Source organism: Mastigoproctus giganteus, chromosome 7 (assembly GCF_048544385.1).
Source record: "Mastigoproctus giganteus isolate SK-2022 chromosome 7, ASM4854438v1, whole genome shotgun sequence".
In the NCBI taxonomy this organism is placed as follows: Eukaryota; Metazoa; Arthropoda; class Arachnida; order Uropygi; family Thelyphonidae; genus Mastigoproctus; species Mastigoproctus giganteus.
Window position 1 is genome coordinate 7,715,226 of NC_143581.1, and position 19,897 is coordinate 7,735,122.

At 39.1% G+C, this 19,897-nt stretch overlaps 1 protein-coding gene across 1 annotated transcript in view; it reads right to left on the reverse strand.

The window, feature by feature from the left end:
* The window catches only part of LOC150082463 (CD109 antigen-like), a 424,736-nt gene that overhangs the window by 150,461 nt on the left and 254,378 nt on the right, over window positions 1–19,897 (reverse strand). Inside the window, exon 18 of the mRNA XM_090377518.1 lies at window positions 11,615–11,728. Coding sequence (XP_090233644.1) covers window positions 11,615–11,728 — 114 coding nt within the window. The remainder of the gene's footprint in view (window positions 1–11,614; window positions 11,729–19,897) is intronic.

Sequence of the window (19,897 nt, forward strand, 5' to 3'; positions counted from 1 at the left end):
AAATGAAAAATAAACCTCATTTATGAACCAAATTACAAAAAATAACATTTTTGACTAATCGCACATATATATAGTATTTAGCATTAGTAGAGGCATACGATGCAAGAAAACAAGGTTATGCAGCATTAGCCAAAAAAAACACTCCCATTTCACCCCTCCATTTGTTCGAAATGCCTGTTCCAGCTCAGCCTTAAAATTATTTAGGCTATCAACTTCCACAACAAAAGATGGAAGTCTCTTCCACCCATCAACAACCTGCTGGCTAAAGGCAAATTTCCGCACATCTATTCTACAACTGTCTTTCCTCAATTTGAATCTGTGCCTCATCAGGTTCTTAAACTGAGCAAGAGGAAGAATCCCATCAGCAAGCCACCGTAGCCTAGTGGTCAGGCGCGCGGTCAAGTACACGTGCCTTGAGAGACCGGCGTTCAAGCCTGTGACTGCTGAATGCAGTGTTGTTTCTTGTATTCTGTCTATCTTGTAAACTCCTCTGACAGTATGGTCGTCCCGGAGTATAAATAGAAAATTTATTTATTTATTTATTCAGCTTGCTTCAAGGCTTTATACACTTCAATCAGATCATCTCGCAAGTGCCTACTCTCCAGGCACTGCAATTTGCAGAACTTAAGCCTTTCTTGGTAAGAGAACCCCTTTGTTCTCCTCACCAATCTTGTTGCCCTTCTTTTTACTTGTTCTAGCAACTCTACATCCTTCCTAAAATGAGGCCTCTAGACCTGTACACAGTACTCTAGGTGTGGCCTGACCATTGCCTTGTATAACAGGATAATCACTTCCCTGTCTCTGCTAGCAAAATTCCTATATATCATTGACAAGATTCCATGACCTGCCCTGACAGCCCCTCTGCACTGCTCAGGAAATTTCATATTTGACTGCATGACGTAGCCGAGTGGTCAGGAGAGAGAGTGCGTAGCACGCGTTCCTTGAGTGGACCGGGGTTCAAGCCCATGACTACTAAAATATGATATATGTTTGTATTGACGATTTATTGTAAACTCTACTGACTTGGTTGTCGTGCCGGAGTATAAACAGAAAATTTATTTATTTATATGAATTGTTGAGGAGGCTTCCATCCTGCAGTGGGTTGATAATGGCTGCACTTTACTTTTTACCTCCAGGTCTTATTCACTTTCCACTTCCCTGAGTGTATACCACACCGTTGGTATGTTTCTCTTCAGTTATTGCTACCCATATGCAGTACTTTGCGCCGACCGGGCTAGCCGAGTGGGTAAAGTACCTGCCCGGCAACCCAAAGGTCGCGGGTTCGATTCCCGCCTCGGGCTTGGATCAAAGTACTGCAAAAACCTTGGGAGGTGCAATATGGCCACAGAAGCCGATGCGCCAACAACTACCAAATCAAAAAAAAAAAAAAATCAAAAATGCAGTACTTTGCATTTCTCAATGTTAAACTTCATTTGCCACTTTTCAGCCCATTTCCCCAACTTATCTAGATCCAGTTGGAGTAGGATACTGTCTTTACTGTCGTTAACAATCCTGCCAACCTTTGTATCATCTGCAAATTTGGACATTAAACCTGATATACATTCATCAATATCATTGATAAATATACAAAACAACAATGGGCCCAACATCAAACAATGGGAACTCCACTAATAACATTAGTCCACGAAGAGCAGTGTCCATTGATTACCACTCTCCGTCATCTCCCACTTAACCATCCCTTTATCCATTGTAGCAACTTACCCTCAATGCCATACTCTCCAATTTGTACAGCAGTCTTCCGTGTGCAACAGTATCAAAAGCTTTCCTGAAATCCAAGTATGATATCAAAATTATTTTTGGCATTCAGTTCCTTTGTGACCACATCATAGTATCCAATCAAATTGGTCAGACAAGACCTCCCTTTAACAAACCCATGCTGTGTCTTAACTATTACTGCAGACTTGTCAAGATGATCCTGCAATGCTTCTTTATCCAGTGATTCCATTATTTTCCCCGGAACACAAGTTAAACTAACAAGTCTATAGTTACCTGTGTCAGCCTTTGTCTTCCTTTGTGATTTGGTGATACATTTGCACACCTACAGTCCATGGGGACCTTCCCTGAGTCCAAGGAAGCTCTCATAATTATGGCTAAGGGTTTGCTTACTTCCTTTGCTGCCTCCTTTAATATAACTGGATAGATCCCATCCACCCCAGTGCCTTTTTTTAACTTCAACTTTCTTTCTTGTTTAACTTCAACAAAGTGGTTCCTTTATCTGCAAATTCTTAATGCATGAATAATCACTGCTGATAATCAGATCAAGAGTATTACTCCCTCTGGTTGGGTTGCGTCTCGAACATGTTGCTGTAGAAAACAGTCATCCAATAAATCCACAAAAGTCTTGCTAATGTGTGTGAGTGACCAATCCACAAGTTCCAGTCAATATCTGAAAAGTTAAAATCCCCCATTATAAGACATTCTGATTTACTGGCCCACTCTATTTCTCTCCACAACTGCTCATTATACTCATCAGATTTATTAGGCCTATAACCCACACCAACTCTCATTTTTCCTTTACCAGTGCTTATGTCACGCCAAACAGACTCAACATTGCATTGTCCACCAACCTCAACTGGATGCACTTCCTTAGATTTTATGTGTTTCTTAACTAAAAGCATAACCCCTCCTCCCTTCCTGTCCTGTCTATCTTTTCTGTACACACTGTACTCCCCAAATTCCAATTTTGCACTGCTTATGTCTGTGTGACACCACGTCTCTGATATCCCAACAATATCTGCCTTTGATGTCTTGACTAGCACTTCCAGCTCATCAAATTTATTAACTATACTCCTAGCTTTGGTGTACATGCACCTGTTTCTACTCTGTTACCCTAACACAGCCCATGTATTTATTTGTCCCACTACGACTCCCAGCAGGCCTGGAAATCTCCATTGGACCACCAAATACGGAGGATGCGACAAGGTCAGGGAATGAGCAGAAGCCTGAAAAACAAGATGCATGGTATTTCAGAGACTGCTGGGAGCCATTGCGGTACAAGTAAACACATGGGTTGTGTTAGGGTAGCTAAGAATAGAAACAGGTGCAGGTATACTTGCGTGTACACCAATGCTAGGAGTTTAGTAAATAAATTTGATGAATTTGAGGTATTGCTCAAAACATCAAAGGCAGATATTGTTGGGATATCAGAGACGTGGTGTCACACAGATATAAGGGATGCAGAACTGCAATTTGGGGAGTACAACGTCTACAGAAAGGATAGACAGGATAGGAAGGGGGGAGGGGTTATGCTATTAGTTAAGAAACACATAAAAACCAAGGAAGTGAAGCCAGTTGACATCGCTGGACAGTGCAGTGTTGAGTCAGTTTGGTGTGACATAAGCATTGGGAGATCAAAATTGAGAGTAGGAGTGTGCTATAGGCCTAATGACTCTGATGAGTATAATAAGGAACTGTACAGGGAAATAGAGTGGGCCAGTAAATCAGAGAGTCTTATAATGGGAGATTTTAATTTCCCAGATATTGACTGGAATTTGGGGGCTGGTTACTCACACACTAGCAGGGCTTTTGTGGATTTATTGGATGATTGTTTTCTACATCAGCATGTTCGGGAGGCAACTAGAGGGAGTAATACTCTTGATTTGATTATCAGCAGTGATTCTTCATGCATTAAGAATCTGCAGATAAATGAACCACTAGGTGGCAGTGATCACAGTGTGCTGAAGTGGGATTTACTGAAAGAGGTAACTACCATTAGGGGTAAAGGGAAGGGTTATTGCTTCCGTAAAGGCGACTACGATGGACTGAGACAGTATTTAAATTCTATACAGTGGGACCAACTGATGATGTTACCAACAGCAAATTCAAAATGGGAAGCATTCAAAGAACTTATCTTGGAAGCTACTAGGCTTTACATACCAACTAAGAAATATTGTTCAAGGTTTAGGCCAAAATGGATGTCAGATGAACTAATGAGGCATATGGCAGAGAAGAAAAATGCATGGGATACTTACAAATTAACACATGACACAGAAGCCTATGATAGATACAAGTTGATATGCAACCAAGTTACAAAGGAGGTTAGGCAGGTGAAGGCAGATTTCGAGAAATCCTTGGCAAGGGATGCAAAGAAAAACAGCAAAGAGTTCTTTACTTATGTAAACTCTAGAAGGAAGGGGATGAATCAGATTGGTCCACTTGATATTGATGGGTCAACTGTTGATGATCCTGCTCAGGTAGCTAACAAACTAAATGAATATTTTGCATCGACATTCACACATGAGGAGTTATTCAGCAAGGGGAATGCCAGAGGTGTATTCAACTCTAGCAGTAAGCTACAGAATCTTGAAATAACTGGGAGTAAAGTGGAGGAGAAACTGTTGAAGATAAACACAAGAAAGGCACCCGGGGTGGATGGGATCTATCCAGTTATATTAAAGGAGGCAGCAAAGGAAGTAAGCAAACCCTTAGCCATAATTATGAGAGCTTCCTTGGACTCAGGGGAGGTACCCATAGACTGGAAATGTGCAAATGTGACCCCAATTCACAAAGGAGGATCAAAGGCTGACACAAGTAATTATAGACCGGTGAGCTTAACTTCTGTTCCAGGAAAATTAATGGAGGCACTGGTTAAAGAAGCACTGCAGGATCATTTAGACAAGACTTCAGTTATAGCTCAGACACAGCATGGTTTTGTTAAGGGGAAGTCTTGCCTGACCAACTTGATTGGATACTATGATGCAGTCACAAAAGAACTGGATGCAGGGAATAACTTTGATATTATATACTTGGATCTTAGAAAGGCTTTTGATACTGTTGCACATGGAAGACTGCTACACAAATTGGAGCAGTGTGACATTTGAGGCAAATTGCTGCTATGGATAAAGGGGTGGTTGAGGGGGAGAAGACAGAGAGTGGTAATCAATGGACACTGCTCATCGTGGACTAATGTTATTAGTGGAGTCCCTCAGGGCTCAGTGTTGGGTCCATTATTGTTTTCTGTATTTATAAATGATATTGATGATGGTATATCAAGCTTAATGTCCAAGTTTGCAGATGATACAAAGGTTGGCAGGGTTGTCAAGGACACTACTGACACTATGCTGCTGCAACAGGATCTGGAAAGGTTGAGCAGATGGGCTGAGAGGTGGCAAATGAAGTTTAACATTGACAAATGTAAAGTACTACACATGGGAAACAGCAACCCCAGAGCAACGTATCAACTCTGTGGTACTACACTGACAGTGGTAGAGAATGAAAGGGACTTGGGGGTGATTGTGCAGGCAGATATGAAGTTCTCTGAGCAGTGCAGACGGGCTGCAAGAGTAGCTCATGGAGTATTGTCAATGATATACAGGAATTTTTCCAGCAGGGATAAGGAGGTGATTATTCCCTTGTATAAGGCAATGGTCAGGCCACACCTAGAGTACTGTATACAGTGTCTGGAGACTAGGCACCAGCGAGGTGATCTGATAGAGGTGTATAAAGCCTTGAATGGTTTAAGCATGCTCAATGCTGATGGGATTCTTCCTCTAGCTCAGAAAAATCACCTGAGAGGGCATATATTCAAATTGAGGAAAGACAGATGTAGGATAGACGTGCGGAAATTTGCCTTTAGCCAGCGGGTGGTTGGTTGGTGGAACAGACTGCCATCCCTTGTGGTGGAGGTTGATAGCCTAAATAAGTTTAAGGCTCAGCTGGACAGGTATTTTGAACGGACAGAGGGGTGAAGTGGAAGTGGGGTTTTTTTTTTTTTTTTTTGGCTGATGCTGCATAAGCTTGCTTTTTTGCATCAAATGCCTCTACTAATGCTAATGACCACCGCATATTCCCGGAGCAATATGGTCTTAGTTGCTAATGCTCCTAAAAACCAAATAATAAACAAACATCTCCATTGTCTTACTTTCCAGGCTGCTGCTCATTCTAATAGAAGCAATGCAAGAATCACTTTTGCCTCTGCCTGCGGCCACTGTTAACCTTTTGGTCTGTGTATCTCCCCCAAGCTAGCAGTTTTCCAACCCACCTAACACTGCCTTGATAGTATCAGCAAATATTCTTGCACCCTTTCTATTTAAGTGTAACCCATCCCTGTAGAAGCAGTTTTTCCTGTCAACAAGCACACACCAGGCTTAAAAAAATTCTATTCTTTGAGCCTTGCACAATCTTTCCAGGGCCAAATTGATCGACAAGGCTCTCATCATATACTCCTTCCTATCATGTCTGGGCTGAATTGCAGACACTTTCATATTCAACCCTAACTCGTGACTGTTTTTCAACATTGACCTGTACTTTGTTGAGTAAATCTGCAGATCTCTTACTCTTAATGTCATTAGTTCCAATGTGCACAACAATATCACCTTTCGTGCCTTTAAAAGATGATTTTGCCATCTTTCATTATTTTCCAATATTGATACAGTATTTAGTCAACTATAAAACAGCTGGAAGGTTAAAATAAACACAGCAAGTAGCCCACTTTATTTTGTCTGCAGAGCTATTTCTTATACTTATCTTAGTTATTTCCCCTGTAACGTACTCCTATTGTCATTTTGTTTTTCGAATATGTTACACCAGACCAAATCAACATCACATTGACAATTCATGTCTATTGGGTGTGCTCTTTCAGAATCTGTACTTCTTGAACAAAAGCATTCCCCCCCCCCATCATGTCTATCCTTTCTGCATATATTGTATGCCCTCATGAATATGCCCACTCTATTTCTCTGGTCGAAGAATTTTGAGCTTGTGGGAATGGATAGTTTAGTAGAAATTTTTACGTTTAACTGACATATTAAATTGTGTTTGACAACAAATACACTTTAATAGTCTTAATTATGTGCTCTAGTTTATTTTTAAATTTTGTATTGATTTTGTAAATTACAGCGATATTTGGACTGCTATTGTATCAGTGTTTTCACACAGATATCGTTAACTAGTGGTGCAGTGGAATAATAGGGTTCAATTGTGATAAATAAATAGCTCAAAGGTTCTGGTCACTTGGTAGCACATATATTTTTGTTTTTAGCTAAGAAATTTTACTTTTTAGTAAAGATATAATTAATTTAAAACTGCAACCGTAATGGTATAACATAACATATATCTTTAACTTGACAGAATACGGTATAATATAAAACTTGATAGTGCAAGATGTATCATTGCATTTAGGAATCTATTAGCTTAATGTAGAATTGTAAATTAATAAACTAAATTGATTAAGTTTATTAATTTCCAATGATGATCAATTAAATTGTATTTAAATGGAAAAGCAACTGGCACAAAGTAGCTGGAGTGCTGTGGCTCAGAGACAACCTAAGCGTGCCATTCTCCTACAAATCACAACCTAACAAAATAGGCAACTTGAGAAATATTCGCTGATCTTTCTGTAACAGGACATGATACAGCTAAGGGAAATGTCTTTGTGTGTGTTTGGTGCAGAGAGTGTGAATAAATTAAGCATCAATAAATGTCCATCGATTCTGATGGACATTTATGGGAGCTTGAAGAGTAGGGTAGATGACCTCGAAGGAATTAAAATGGGCCCATCAAGCTCTCAGCTGCCCAACTCAATGCCAGAGCTCACACTTGTGCATTGGCAACACAGCAGCAGCAATCTCCAAGACAGGATGCACCAGTTCCACAGGAGGTGGTTATTGTTGGTGACTGTTGTCAGGGAAACAGGAAATATATTGTGGAGGAAGGATAGATGGAATAGGACCAGGGTATGTCTGCCAGGGGCAAACATAGGGGACATTGTAGAGCAGATATCATCTTTTAAGGGCACAAAAGGTGATACTGTTGTACAGATTGGAACTAATGATATTAAGAGTAGGAGATCTGGCATACTTAACAAATACAGCAATGCTGAGAAAAGTTGAGTTAGGACTGAATTTGAAAGTGTCTGCAATTCTGCCCAGTCAAAATAGGAGGGAGTATAAGATGAGGGCCTTGTCAATCAATTCAGATTTGGAGAGAATGTGTAAGGCTCATGGGGTAAAAATTTTCTCAGAGTGGTCTGTGCATGTTAACAGGAGAGACTGCTTCTACAGGGATGGAACATACATAAATAGAAAGGGTGCAAGGATATTTGCTGATGCTGTCGAGGTAGTGTTAGGTGGGTTGGAAAACTGCTAGCTTGGTGGGATTCACAGACTAATATATTAACAGTGGTTGCAGGTAGAGGTGAAGGATGATTCTTGCACTGCTTCTATTGCAAAATGCAGCAGTCTAGAAAGTGGGGTGCTGGGGATTTCAGAACATGCTGGGTCATCATGGTACAAATGAACACATGAGTTGTGTAAGGGTAACTAAGAGTAAGAACATATTCATATATACTTGCATGTACACTATTACCAGGAGTATTGTAAATAAAATTGATGAATTTGAACTACTGGTTAAGTCATCAAATGCAGATATTGTAGACAGAGCAGAGATATGGTGTCACTCAGACAAGTGATGCTGAATTTCAATAAGGGGAGTACAATATATACAGGAATGACAGACAGAAACAGAAGGGGGAGGTTATGCCCTTAGTTGAGGGGCATATTAAATCTAAAGCAGTGCATTCAGTTCACATGGGTGACCAGTGCAATGTTGAGTCAGTTTTGTGTGACACTAGGAAAACAAAAATGAGAGTAGGAGTGTGCTATAGGCCTAATGAGTGTGAGGAGCACCAAACAACTAGGCAGAGAACTAGAGTGGGCGAGTAAAACAGACTGTCTTATAATGGAGGATTTTAACTTTCAAGATGTTGATTGGAATTTGATAGTTGCTCACTCATACACTAGCAAGACTTTTGTATATTTCTTGGATGACTGTTTTCTATAGCAGCATGTTAGAGAGGCAACAAGAGAAAGCAATATTCTAGATCTGGTTATCAGCAGTGATTCACATGCATTAAGAAATCTGCAAGTAAAAAACCCACTGGGTGGCAGCGATCACAATGACTTTGTGATAACTGAGAGGAAAGTGGAAGAGAATTTGCTGAAGTTAAATGTAAAAAAGGCACCTGGCATGGATAGGATCTAACCAATTATATTAATGTAGGCAGCAAAGGAGGTAAACAAACCATTAGAAATAATTATACGAGCATCCTTGGATTCAGGGGAGTCCCAGTGGACTGGAGATGTGCAAATGTATATCCACTTCACAAAGGGGGATCAAAGGGTGACACAAGTAATTACAGACCTGTTTAGTTTAACTTCTGTTCCAAGGAAATTAATGGAGTCACTGGTAAAAGAAATAATGCAGGATCATCCAGAAAAGGCCGCAATTATACTTTGGACACACGAGTTTGTCAAGGGGAAATCTTGTCTGACCAATTTGTTTGGATACTATGATGCAGTAACAAAGGAACTTGATGCAAAAAATAATTTTAATATCATAGCAGTGTAGCATTAAGGGTAAGTTACTGCTATGGGTAAAGGGATGGTTGTGTGAGAAGACAGCGAGTTATCAATGGACACTGCTCTTCGTGGACTATTATCATCAGTGGAGTCCTTCAGGGTTAGGTGCTGGGCCCATTGTTGTTTTCTACATTTATTAATGATATCGATGAAAGTATATTGGGCTTAATATCTATGTTTGCAGATGATACAAGGGTTGGTAGAGTGGTTAATGACAGCAATGACAATATGCTACTGCAATAAGATCTAAAAAATTAGGCAGTTTGCTGAGAAATGGCAAATGAGGTTTAACCTTGAAAAATGCAAAGTACTGCATATGGGTGGCCGTAACCTAGACTAATGTACCAACTGAGTGTAGTGCCAACTGTGTGGCACTACACTGAGGGTAGTGGAAAATGAAAAAGACCTGGGGATAACTGTACAGTCAGGTATGAAGTTCTCTGAACAGTGCAGACAGGATGCCAGGACAGCTCATGGGTTTTTGAATAATCACCTCCTTATCCCTGTTAGAAAAATCCAGGAATTTTTCTAGCAGGGATAAGGAGGTGATTATTCCATTGTATAGGGCAATAGTCAGACCACATCTTAAGTACTGCATACAGGTCATCCATCCAATAGTCAGCCCACATCTTAAGTACTCCATACATCCATCATTTTAGGAAGGATGTTGAGCTTCTGGAGCAGGTACAGAAAAGGGCAATGAAATTGGTAAGCGGAACAAAGGAGGTGCTCTTACCAAGAAAAACTTCAGTTCTGCAAATTGCAGTCTCTGGACACTATAGAAAATTGCAACGCCTGGAACTGTTGCTCAGCTTTGCACTTGGGTGGGGGCATAAATTCCAATTGAGGAAGGATGGTTGCACAACAGATGTGTGGAAGTTTACCTTCAGTCAACAGGTGGTTGATTGCTGGAACAAGCTTCCATCTGATGTGGAAGTTTGAATAAATTCAAGAATTAGAAAAACTAATGAAAGGATGTATAGGTTAAATGATTTTTTTGTTTGTTTGTTTTTTAGCTGTGCTGTATAAATTTGATTTCTTGCATCCTTTTCCACAACTAATACTAATTTCACTGTGCTAGGCTAAACTAGGCCACAACTCACCCCAGATAAAAACCCAAACTTCAACAAAAGTTAAGCAGGGGAAATGATTACTAATATTTCCCAAGTTTAAACAAGGGAAAAAACCAAGGACATAAGAATGCTTTACAGACTATGAATAATTTAATAAGTTTGGGAAGCAGAATAACAAGAATAAGCAAGAAGAATAACATTTATTAGCCAAAAAATTGCAGGATTGTAATTTCAGCACATTTCTATTAGTGAAGGGCTCAGGATGAAAATGAGGTGCATTCTTACTGTCCTTGATTTTTTTTTCATCTTGTATAATTTTAGCTTTCAGTAATTCTCCACTACCTTTAACTTTCATCAAATTTAGCAGTTCAACAGAAGTTTTATCTGGAGTTATGTAATAGTTTAGCCAGCATAATGCAATACAAATGCTTCCAGTTTATTATTATTTTTTTTTCATTCAAATGCCTGGCTTTCTGTTGATGCAATATTAATTAGCATTGAAACAACCATCTAAGAAGTGGTGGAAATTTTAATAATTTTGTTAATGATTGTCTTTCAGTAGCTTGTAAAATTACTTAGTGTTCTTTTGAATGTCAATGAACCCAAATACTGAGACATCTGCCCATATGTATAGCTGTATAGTTTTGTGACTGACTTTTTTTTTTTCTTATGATGGCAGATTCTGAAACCTCCTTAAAAACTGCAGGGTACTGATGGACTGCAGTTTTCACTTTTTTGTATGTTTTATGGAACAGTTCAGTAATTACACAACTTGTTTGGAGAGATCTACGATTTAATTCAGCCAGAGGAATTCTTAAAAAAAAAACTCTTCAATCAAGATTGATCTAAATGGAGGTAGGGTTTGCACCTGTGAAAGTGCTAATTGCCTCACTTTCAGCATTCATAACATGCAAATCAGCTTGTGAACTTGCTCTTGAGTAGATGTAATACACTGGTGCAATATGGCCTAAGGTGCTAATGCGGCATAAAACCAACCAACAACCAATCTTACATATCTTTATATATGATTCCAATTTGATCCAAACAATCAAAGTTATCATGAAACTAAACTTACTATCATTTTATAAAAAAATCTTACATCCATTTTTAATCCCATATGAAGAAGAAATTTATTTTATTTTAAGCAAACTAATTCTTACTTACAGCCATTTTCATCTGAACCATCATTGCAGTCTTTATAATTGTCACAGTGTTTGTTTATGTGGTAACAGGTGCCATCCATGCAGGATAAATATCCTTGACTACTATTACAAAGGTCTGAAATAATATATACACAAATACATTAATCTAAAAACAAACTAATGTATAAGGATTAATTATAAGAATGTTTTTTTTTTTTTTTAAATAAGTACTGAGATATTTATTTTAAGCTTACATTATAATAAGGTATTGAAAAGTACATAAAAGATAAAACTGGCAAGCAACATTTAGAAAATCAAGAGAGAGAGAGTAGGAGAGATATTACCCATGATATAATTTATTTATTTATTATTTATTTTTTTTTTTTGCTTTCTATGGTAATCCTGGACATGATGGGTTGTTTGAACCCACACTACTCTAGTACCATGTATGAGTTGAGGACTGAGAAAATAGAAGTTTGATGTAGATAGAGTAAAATTTGGGAAAAGGTGGGGGAGGTCATAAAAAAGTGAATATAAAAGTATATTAAATTCCTTAAATCAGCACGGATTCAGCACTGTCTCCCACACACATTATTCGTATTTTCTCCAGCCTCACCTAATAAAACATTTGTAGAAAGATTATTCACTAGTTAATCCCAATGCCTCCTAGAGTATTATTAATAGGTACAGTCAAATGAAATATCTAGCAGCTGACTAAAAAAAAACATTTTACAGCTATATTCTTGAAATTTATGGAATGTTTTCTAGACACAGCATGGGTTTGTTAAGGGAAAATATTGTCTGACCAATTTGATTGGATGTGGTAGCAAATTGCAGTGTCTCCAGCTGCAATTTGCAGAATTAAACACCTCAATCACATCACCTTGCAGGTGATTTCTTAGACAGCTGCAAGGTGATCTGATTGATCTGTTTAAGGCTTTGAATGGATTGAGCAAACTTTGGGATTCTTTCTCTTGCTCAGACTACACACATGAGAGGACACAGACTCAAATTGAGGAAGGATGGTTGCAGAATACATGTGAGGAAGTTTGCCTTCAGCCAGCAGGTGATTGACAGCTAAAAACAAACTTTGACCTGTTATTGTGGAAGTCAACAGCTTGAATAAATTCCAGGAAGAACGAGACAAACTGTTGGTGGGGATGAATAGGTGAAATGAAAGGTGCTCTCTCTCTTTTTTTTTTTTTTTTTTTTGGCTGATGCTGTACAAGCTTGCTTTCTTGAATTTTTTGTCACTGCTAATCTCAGTGTTGAATGAAAGACAACATTATGTGGGTTACTTAAGTATGAATTAGTTTATTAATGACACTGTTCTGCATGAATTTAATTTAATTTAGTTTATTGATAAAGTTTCGGAAGTACAATTAATTACTTGAGTTAATGCTATGGAACTTTGCCACACTAATGCCTCGTCTGCTGACGAGGCTAGTAGGGGCCAGACGTGTTCAAAGCCGCTAAGTGGATTTTTCTTATTTATTGATTTGAAATTATTGTTTTTCTAAAACTTTTGATTTAAATTTAGTAGTATAGCATTATTTTGTGTTTTTCTGATTAATTTGGTGTATTTATTCTTTACTCGGCCTTGCAATTGCATAAAAGTATCGGTAAGGGTATCCACGTGTTACAAGTCGCAACTCCGCTGAACGAGAAGTTTTTTTAGCCGCTTATTGAATATTTTTTACATCAAACTATTTTTTGTAAGTAGCTTATAGACCTAGTAAGGATCGTTAGTTTATTCTGAATTGAGACAGCGAGATTTGAAAGTTAATTAATACTTAAGTGTCCATAGATTTACCGTTCGTAACTTCCCGCCTTTGTCTTTGTCATACGATCGTTATATATCGAACCTAGATAGCGTTAGTATAGTATAGGTTATAATATTTTCAGTGATCGGTAAAATCTATTAAACTTGTTGAACTTCGTTGGCATTTAAATTGCACTTTTAACTAAATACATATATCGACTTAGATTACAAACGTAAAATAATTAATTAATACATAACTGATACGGAAGTTATATAAAGGGAACTCGGAGATAATTAATACTTGACACTAAAAAATATATATCCCGTTATAACTGTGTTGGGAGATAAGTTAGGGTTATAAACTGAAATTGAAATTTTATTTAAATTAAAAGAAATCATGACTCAGACCAGAGCAGCAAAACAAAAGGCTCAAGCTAATGGAAGTGCTGTGGCTCAGAGGAGAACTGAGGGGAGCAGTTGCCTTCTGAATCACAGCCTTCTAAAATGCACAGCTTGCATGATGTTTGTGGAGCATTCAGGTACGGGACATGATATTGCCATGGGGGATGTCTTTGTGTGTGCGCGATGCAAGGAGTGTATCGAAATCAGGCAACAACTCAGGGTTCTTATGGGCCTATATGAGAGCTTGAAGGACAGGGTGGATGCTCTCGAAGGAACTAAATTGAGGGGCCCATCAAGCTCTCAGCTGCCCACATCAACGCCAGAGCTTGCACTTGGTCATCGTGCAACACAGCGGCAACCCCCAAGGCAGAATGCGCTGGTCCCAAAGGAACTAGTAGTTGTTGGTGACTCTATTGTCAGGGAAACGGGGAACATGCTTTGTAAAAAGGATAGGTGGAACAGGACTGCTCTTAGAGTTGACGATATCAACTCTAAGAGCAGATATCATCTTTTAAGAGCACAAAAGGTGATATAGTTGTACACTTTGGCACTAATGATATCAAGAGTAGGAGACCGGCAGAATTGCTTAACAAGTACAGGTCACTGTTGAAAAAAAGCCGTGAAATAGGGTTGAATTTGAAAGTGTCTGCAATTCTGCCCAGACACGATAGGAGGGAGTATATGATGAGAGCCTTGTCGATCAATTCGGCCCTGGAAAGATTGTGCAAGGCTCAAGGGGTAGAATTTTTTTCAGCCTGGACTGTACTTGTTAACAGGAGAGATTGCTTCTACAGGGATGGGATACACTTAAATAGAAAGGGTGCAAGAATATTTGCTGATGCTATCGAGGCAGTGTTAGGTGGGTTGGAAAACTGCTAGCTTGGGGGGAGACAAAGATGAATAGATTAACAGTAGCCACTGGCAGAGGTGAAAGAGATTCTTGCACTGCTTCTATTGGAATGAGCAGAAGCCTGAAAAACAAGATGCAGGATATTTCAGAGACTGCTGGGAGTCACTGCGGTACAAGTAAACACATGGGTTGTGTTAGGGTAGCTAAGAATAGAAATAGGTGCATGTATACTTGCGTGTACACCAATGCTAGGAATTTAGTAAATAAATTTGATGAATTTGAGGTATTGCTCAAAACATCAAAGGCAGATATTGTTGGGATATCAGAGACGTGGTGTCACACAGATATAAGGAATGCAGAACTGGAATTTGGGGAGTACAACGTCTACAGAAAGGATAGACTGGATAGGAAGGGAGGAGGGGTTAGGCTATTAGTTAAGAAATACATAAAATCCAAGGAAGTGAAGCCAGTGGACATCGCTGGACAGTGCAGTATCGAGTCAGTTTGGTGTGACATAAGCATTGGGAGATCAAAATTGAGAGTAGGAGTGTGCTATAGGCCTAATAACTCTGATGAGTATAATAAGAAACTGTACAGGGAAATAAAGTGGGCCAGTAAATCAGAGAGTCTTATAATGGGAGATTTTAATTTCCCAGATATTGACTGGAATTTGGGGGCTGGTCACTCACACACTAGCAAGGCTTTTGTGGATTTATTGGATGATTGTTTTCTACATCAGCATGTTCGGAAGGCAACTAGAGGGAGGAATACTCTTGATTTGATTATCAGCAGTGATTCTTCATGCATTAAGAATCTGCAGATAAATGAACCACTAGGTGGCAGTGATCACAGTGTGCTGAAGTGGGATTTACTCAAAGAGGTAACTACCATTAGGGGTAAAGGGAAGGGTTATTGCTTTCGTAAAGGCGACTACGATGGACTGAGACAGTATTTAAATTCTATACAGTGGGACCAACTGATGATGTTGCCAACAGCAAATTCCAAATGGGAAGCATTCAAAGAACTTATCTTAGAAGCTACTAGGCTTTACATACCAACTAAGAAATATTGTTCAAGGTTTAGGCCTAAATGGATGTCAGATGAACTGATGAGGCATATGGCAGAGAAGAAACATGCATGGGATACATACAAATTAACACATGACACAGAAGCCTATGATAGATACAAGTTGATCTGTAAGCAAGTTACAAAGGGGGTTAGGCAGGCGAAGGCAGATTACGAGAAATCTTTGGCAAGGGATGCAAAGAAAAACAGCAAAAAGTTCTTTACTTATGTAAACTCTAGAAGGAAGGGGATGAATCAGATTGGTCCACTTGATATTGATGGGTCAACTGTTGAAGATCCTGCTCAGTAGCTAACAAACTAAATGAATATTTTGCATCGACATTCACACATGAGGAGTTATTTAGCGAGGGGAAAGCCAGAGATGTATTCAACTCTAGCAGTAAGCTAGAGAATCTTGTAATAACTGAGAGTAAAGCGGAGGAGAAATTGTTGAAGATAAACACAAGAAAGGCACCCGGGGTGGTTGGGATCTATCCAGTTATATTAAAGGAGGCAGCAGAGGAAGTAAGCAAACCCTTAGCCATAATTATGAGAGCTTCCTTGGACTCAGGGGAGGTACCCACAGACTGGAGATGTGCAAATGTGATCCCAATTCACAAAGGAGGATCAAAGGCTGACACAAGTAATTATAGACCTGTGAGTTTAACTTCTGTTCCAGGAAAATTAATGGAGGCACTAGTTAAAGAAGCACTGCAGGATCATTTAGACAAGACTTCAGTTATAGCTCGGACACAGCATAGTTTTGTTAAGGGGAAGTCTTGCCTGACCAATTCGATTGGATACTATGATGCAGTCACAAAGGAACTGGATGCAGGGAATAACTTTGATATTATATACAGTAATACCCCGACTTACGCTACCCCGACTTACGCGAACTCGGAGTTACGCGGTTCTTGATTTTTTCGTTTGGCAACGCTGCCGCCCACTATCTTCAAGGTCGTTTTTCATATGTTATCGATATCCGGTGCGACGGCGGAGAATGAGAGCGAAAGATGAACAAAATTCAACTTTGCTGCTTTTATGTTTTTTATATCAGTGAAGGGGAAACACATTTCACCATAATAACATAAAAACCAACAGAATTCCAGCTATCGGTATAATCGCAAATGCAATTAGATCGAGTTTACTACCAGTTTATAACAGATTTCACTAGCAGAAACGCAACTGGATTTTTATTGTTTTATGGTAGTAACCCCTAGAAATGTGAGGTGTTAATAGTGTATCTCTGCCTTTATGGTGTTGTTTATTCAGTTGCTACATGGGCGCAGCTTTGTTTATGTGTATCAAGCGTGCCTCCTCGTTTTGTAATTGTGCTTTATTCCCTAAAAATTAGTAAAATTAAAAGGTGTGAAAAGGAAGCGTCCTGGTGAAGACACTGCAGATTCAGAGAGAAAAAGAAAAGCAATTATCGATAAACAGAGGCCACCTGGATCAAAAATTCTTACCCGGGAAAATTTATAGTTGCCTCACACTATGGTTTATGGCCAAAATCACACTGGCCCACCGGGGTTTCCCCGGTAAGGCTTATGGCCAGTCCACCTCTGTCGATAGAGAAAAATATGAAATTGTGAAACGCTTTGAGCGAAATGAAAGACCATGTGATATTGCACTTGCTACAGGCCTAAATGAAGCAACGGCGAAAAGCACATGACAATTGCAAACTTGACAGGTTGAAAATTGAAAAGATCTCAATTGTAAAGGGCTTAAAAATTTTAGAAAACATAGACTCCAACGAAGAACGCGTTATAGCTACAAAGCAAGGAATAAAAAAATTATTAGCTTGCTACGAAGAAATTCTGCGTGAAAAAAAAGGAACGCGCTGTGTCGTCAGACGAATTTGTTAGATTTTATGAAGCCATCGACATCGAAATAACTTTTTAATGTAAGTCATTTGTTTTTTTAATACATATTTTGTATTAATATGTATAAAGAACTGCAATTTTATTAATATTTTTCTTCTAAACTAGTGTTTTTGTTAGTCCTTGGTCCCAATTAAGCAAAATTTATATGTATTTATATGCAAAGTTGTACCCCGACTTACGCGAATTCGACTTACGCGATTTTCGTCGGACCCACCTATCGCGTAACTTCGGGGTATTACTGTACTTGGATCTTAGAAAGGCTTTTGATACTGTTGCACATGGAAGACTGCTGCACAAATTGGAGCAGTGTGGCATTGGAGGCAAATTGCTGCTGTGGATAAAGGGATGGCTGAGGGGGAGAAGACAGAGAGTGGTAATCAATGGACACTGCTCGTCGTGGACTAATGTTATTAGTGGAGTCCCTCAGGGCTCAGTGTTAGATCCATTATTGTTTTCTGTATTCATAAATGATATTGATGATGGTATATCAAGCTTAATGTCGAAGTTTGCAGACGATACAAAGGTAGGCAGGGTTGTCAAGGACACTACTGACACTATGCTGCTGCAACAGGATCTGGAAAGGTTGAGCAGGTGGGCTGAGAGGTGGCAAATGAAGTTTAACATTGACAAATGTAAAGTACTACACATGGGAAACAGCAACCCCAGAGCAACGTATCAACTCTGTGGTACTTACACTGACAGTGGTAGAGAATGAAAGGGACCTGGGGTGGTTGTGCAGGAAGATATGAAGTTCTCTGAGCAGTGCAGACGGGCTGCAAGAGTAGCTCATGGTGTATTGTCAATGATATATAGGGAATTTTTCTAGCAGGGATAAGAGGAGGTGATTATTCCCTTGTATAAGGCAATGGTCAGGCCACACCTAGAGTACTGTATACAGGTCTGGAGGCCTCATTTCAAGAAGGATTGTTTGTTTGTTTTTTTTTTTTTTTAGGAGCATTAGTAACTAAGGCCATATTGCTCCGGGATATGCGGTGGTCATTCCCCTGACCTTTTCCTCATTCTCCGTATTTGGTGGTGACGGGCTCAAACCCCGGTCTAATCAAGAAGCGTGTGCTATGCACTTGCTGCTCCCTTCCCCACCTGGCTATGGAGGGCGCCCTTTCAAGAAGGATGTAGAGCTGCTGGAACGAGTACAGAGAAGGGCAACAAGATTAGTGAATGGAACAAAGGGGTGCTCTACGAAGACAGGCTTAAGTTTTGCAAATTACAGTGTCTGGAGACTAGGCACCAGCCGAGGTGATCTGATAGAGGTGTATAAAGCCCTTGAATGGTTTGAGCATGCTCAATGCTGGATGGGATTCTTTCTCTCTCTCAGAATAATCACCTGAGAGGGCATAAATTCAAATTGAGGAAAGACAGATTTAGGATAGATGTGCGGAAATTTGCCTTTAGGCCAGCGGGTGGTTGGTTGGTGGAACAGACTTCCATCCCTTAGGCTATCAACTTCCAAATCATGGAAGTTGATAGCCTAAATATGTTTAAGGCTCAGCTGGACAGGTATTTTAGAACGAACAGAGGGGTGAAGTGGAAGTGGTTTTTTTTTTTTTTTTTTTTTTGGCTGATGCTGCATAAGCTTGCTTTCTTGTCGTCAAATGCCCTCTACTAATGCTAATGCTAATGCTTAATATCAAATGGATAGCTAATTCCAGTACAAGAAGTTTTTTATGAGTGCATAAGTGGAGATTTATCTAACAGTGTGAAAAGCAGATATTATTAGCAATTTCGAGGAAGCTGGATATCATGCAAATTTTGAGAAATCTTATATTCATCAATGGACACAGAACAATAAAAATGAAGGAACTTTTACCAAAAGTGAACCAGTTGCATTTAAAAATAAGTTGAGTCTGCTTAGAAAATGAATGCTACAGACAATGGACTGGCTCAAAGAGTTTAGTGAACTTCACTGTGAAATCATCAAGTATTTATAGCAAATCTTAAGTATTTATATATTTTACAAACTGTAAATTGCTGCAACCAGAAAGGCAAGAGAAATAATTTAATTAGTGCAGGATGGTGGATGAATCAACAAAAATAATTGTTCAACGAAACCAAGAAAATGACTTTCCATTCATACCCAAAAATCTTGAACAACAAAATACTATTTTACACTTACTTTACCCCTTGGAGTACAGAACTCAGAACTCAGTGCTTTCCAATATCTTTTTAAAGCCATAATACAACTTATGTGAAAAAAACAATTGTCCAACCAATTGGCTATGTTAAACAGTAAAATTCATATTCCGAGTTGAGTTTTATTATAGAAATCTCTGATATGTAGCAAAGGTAAGGTCAGTTTTCATATAATTGCACAACTTCTGAATA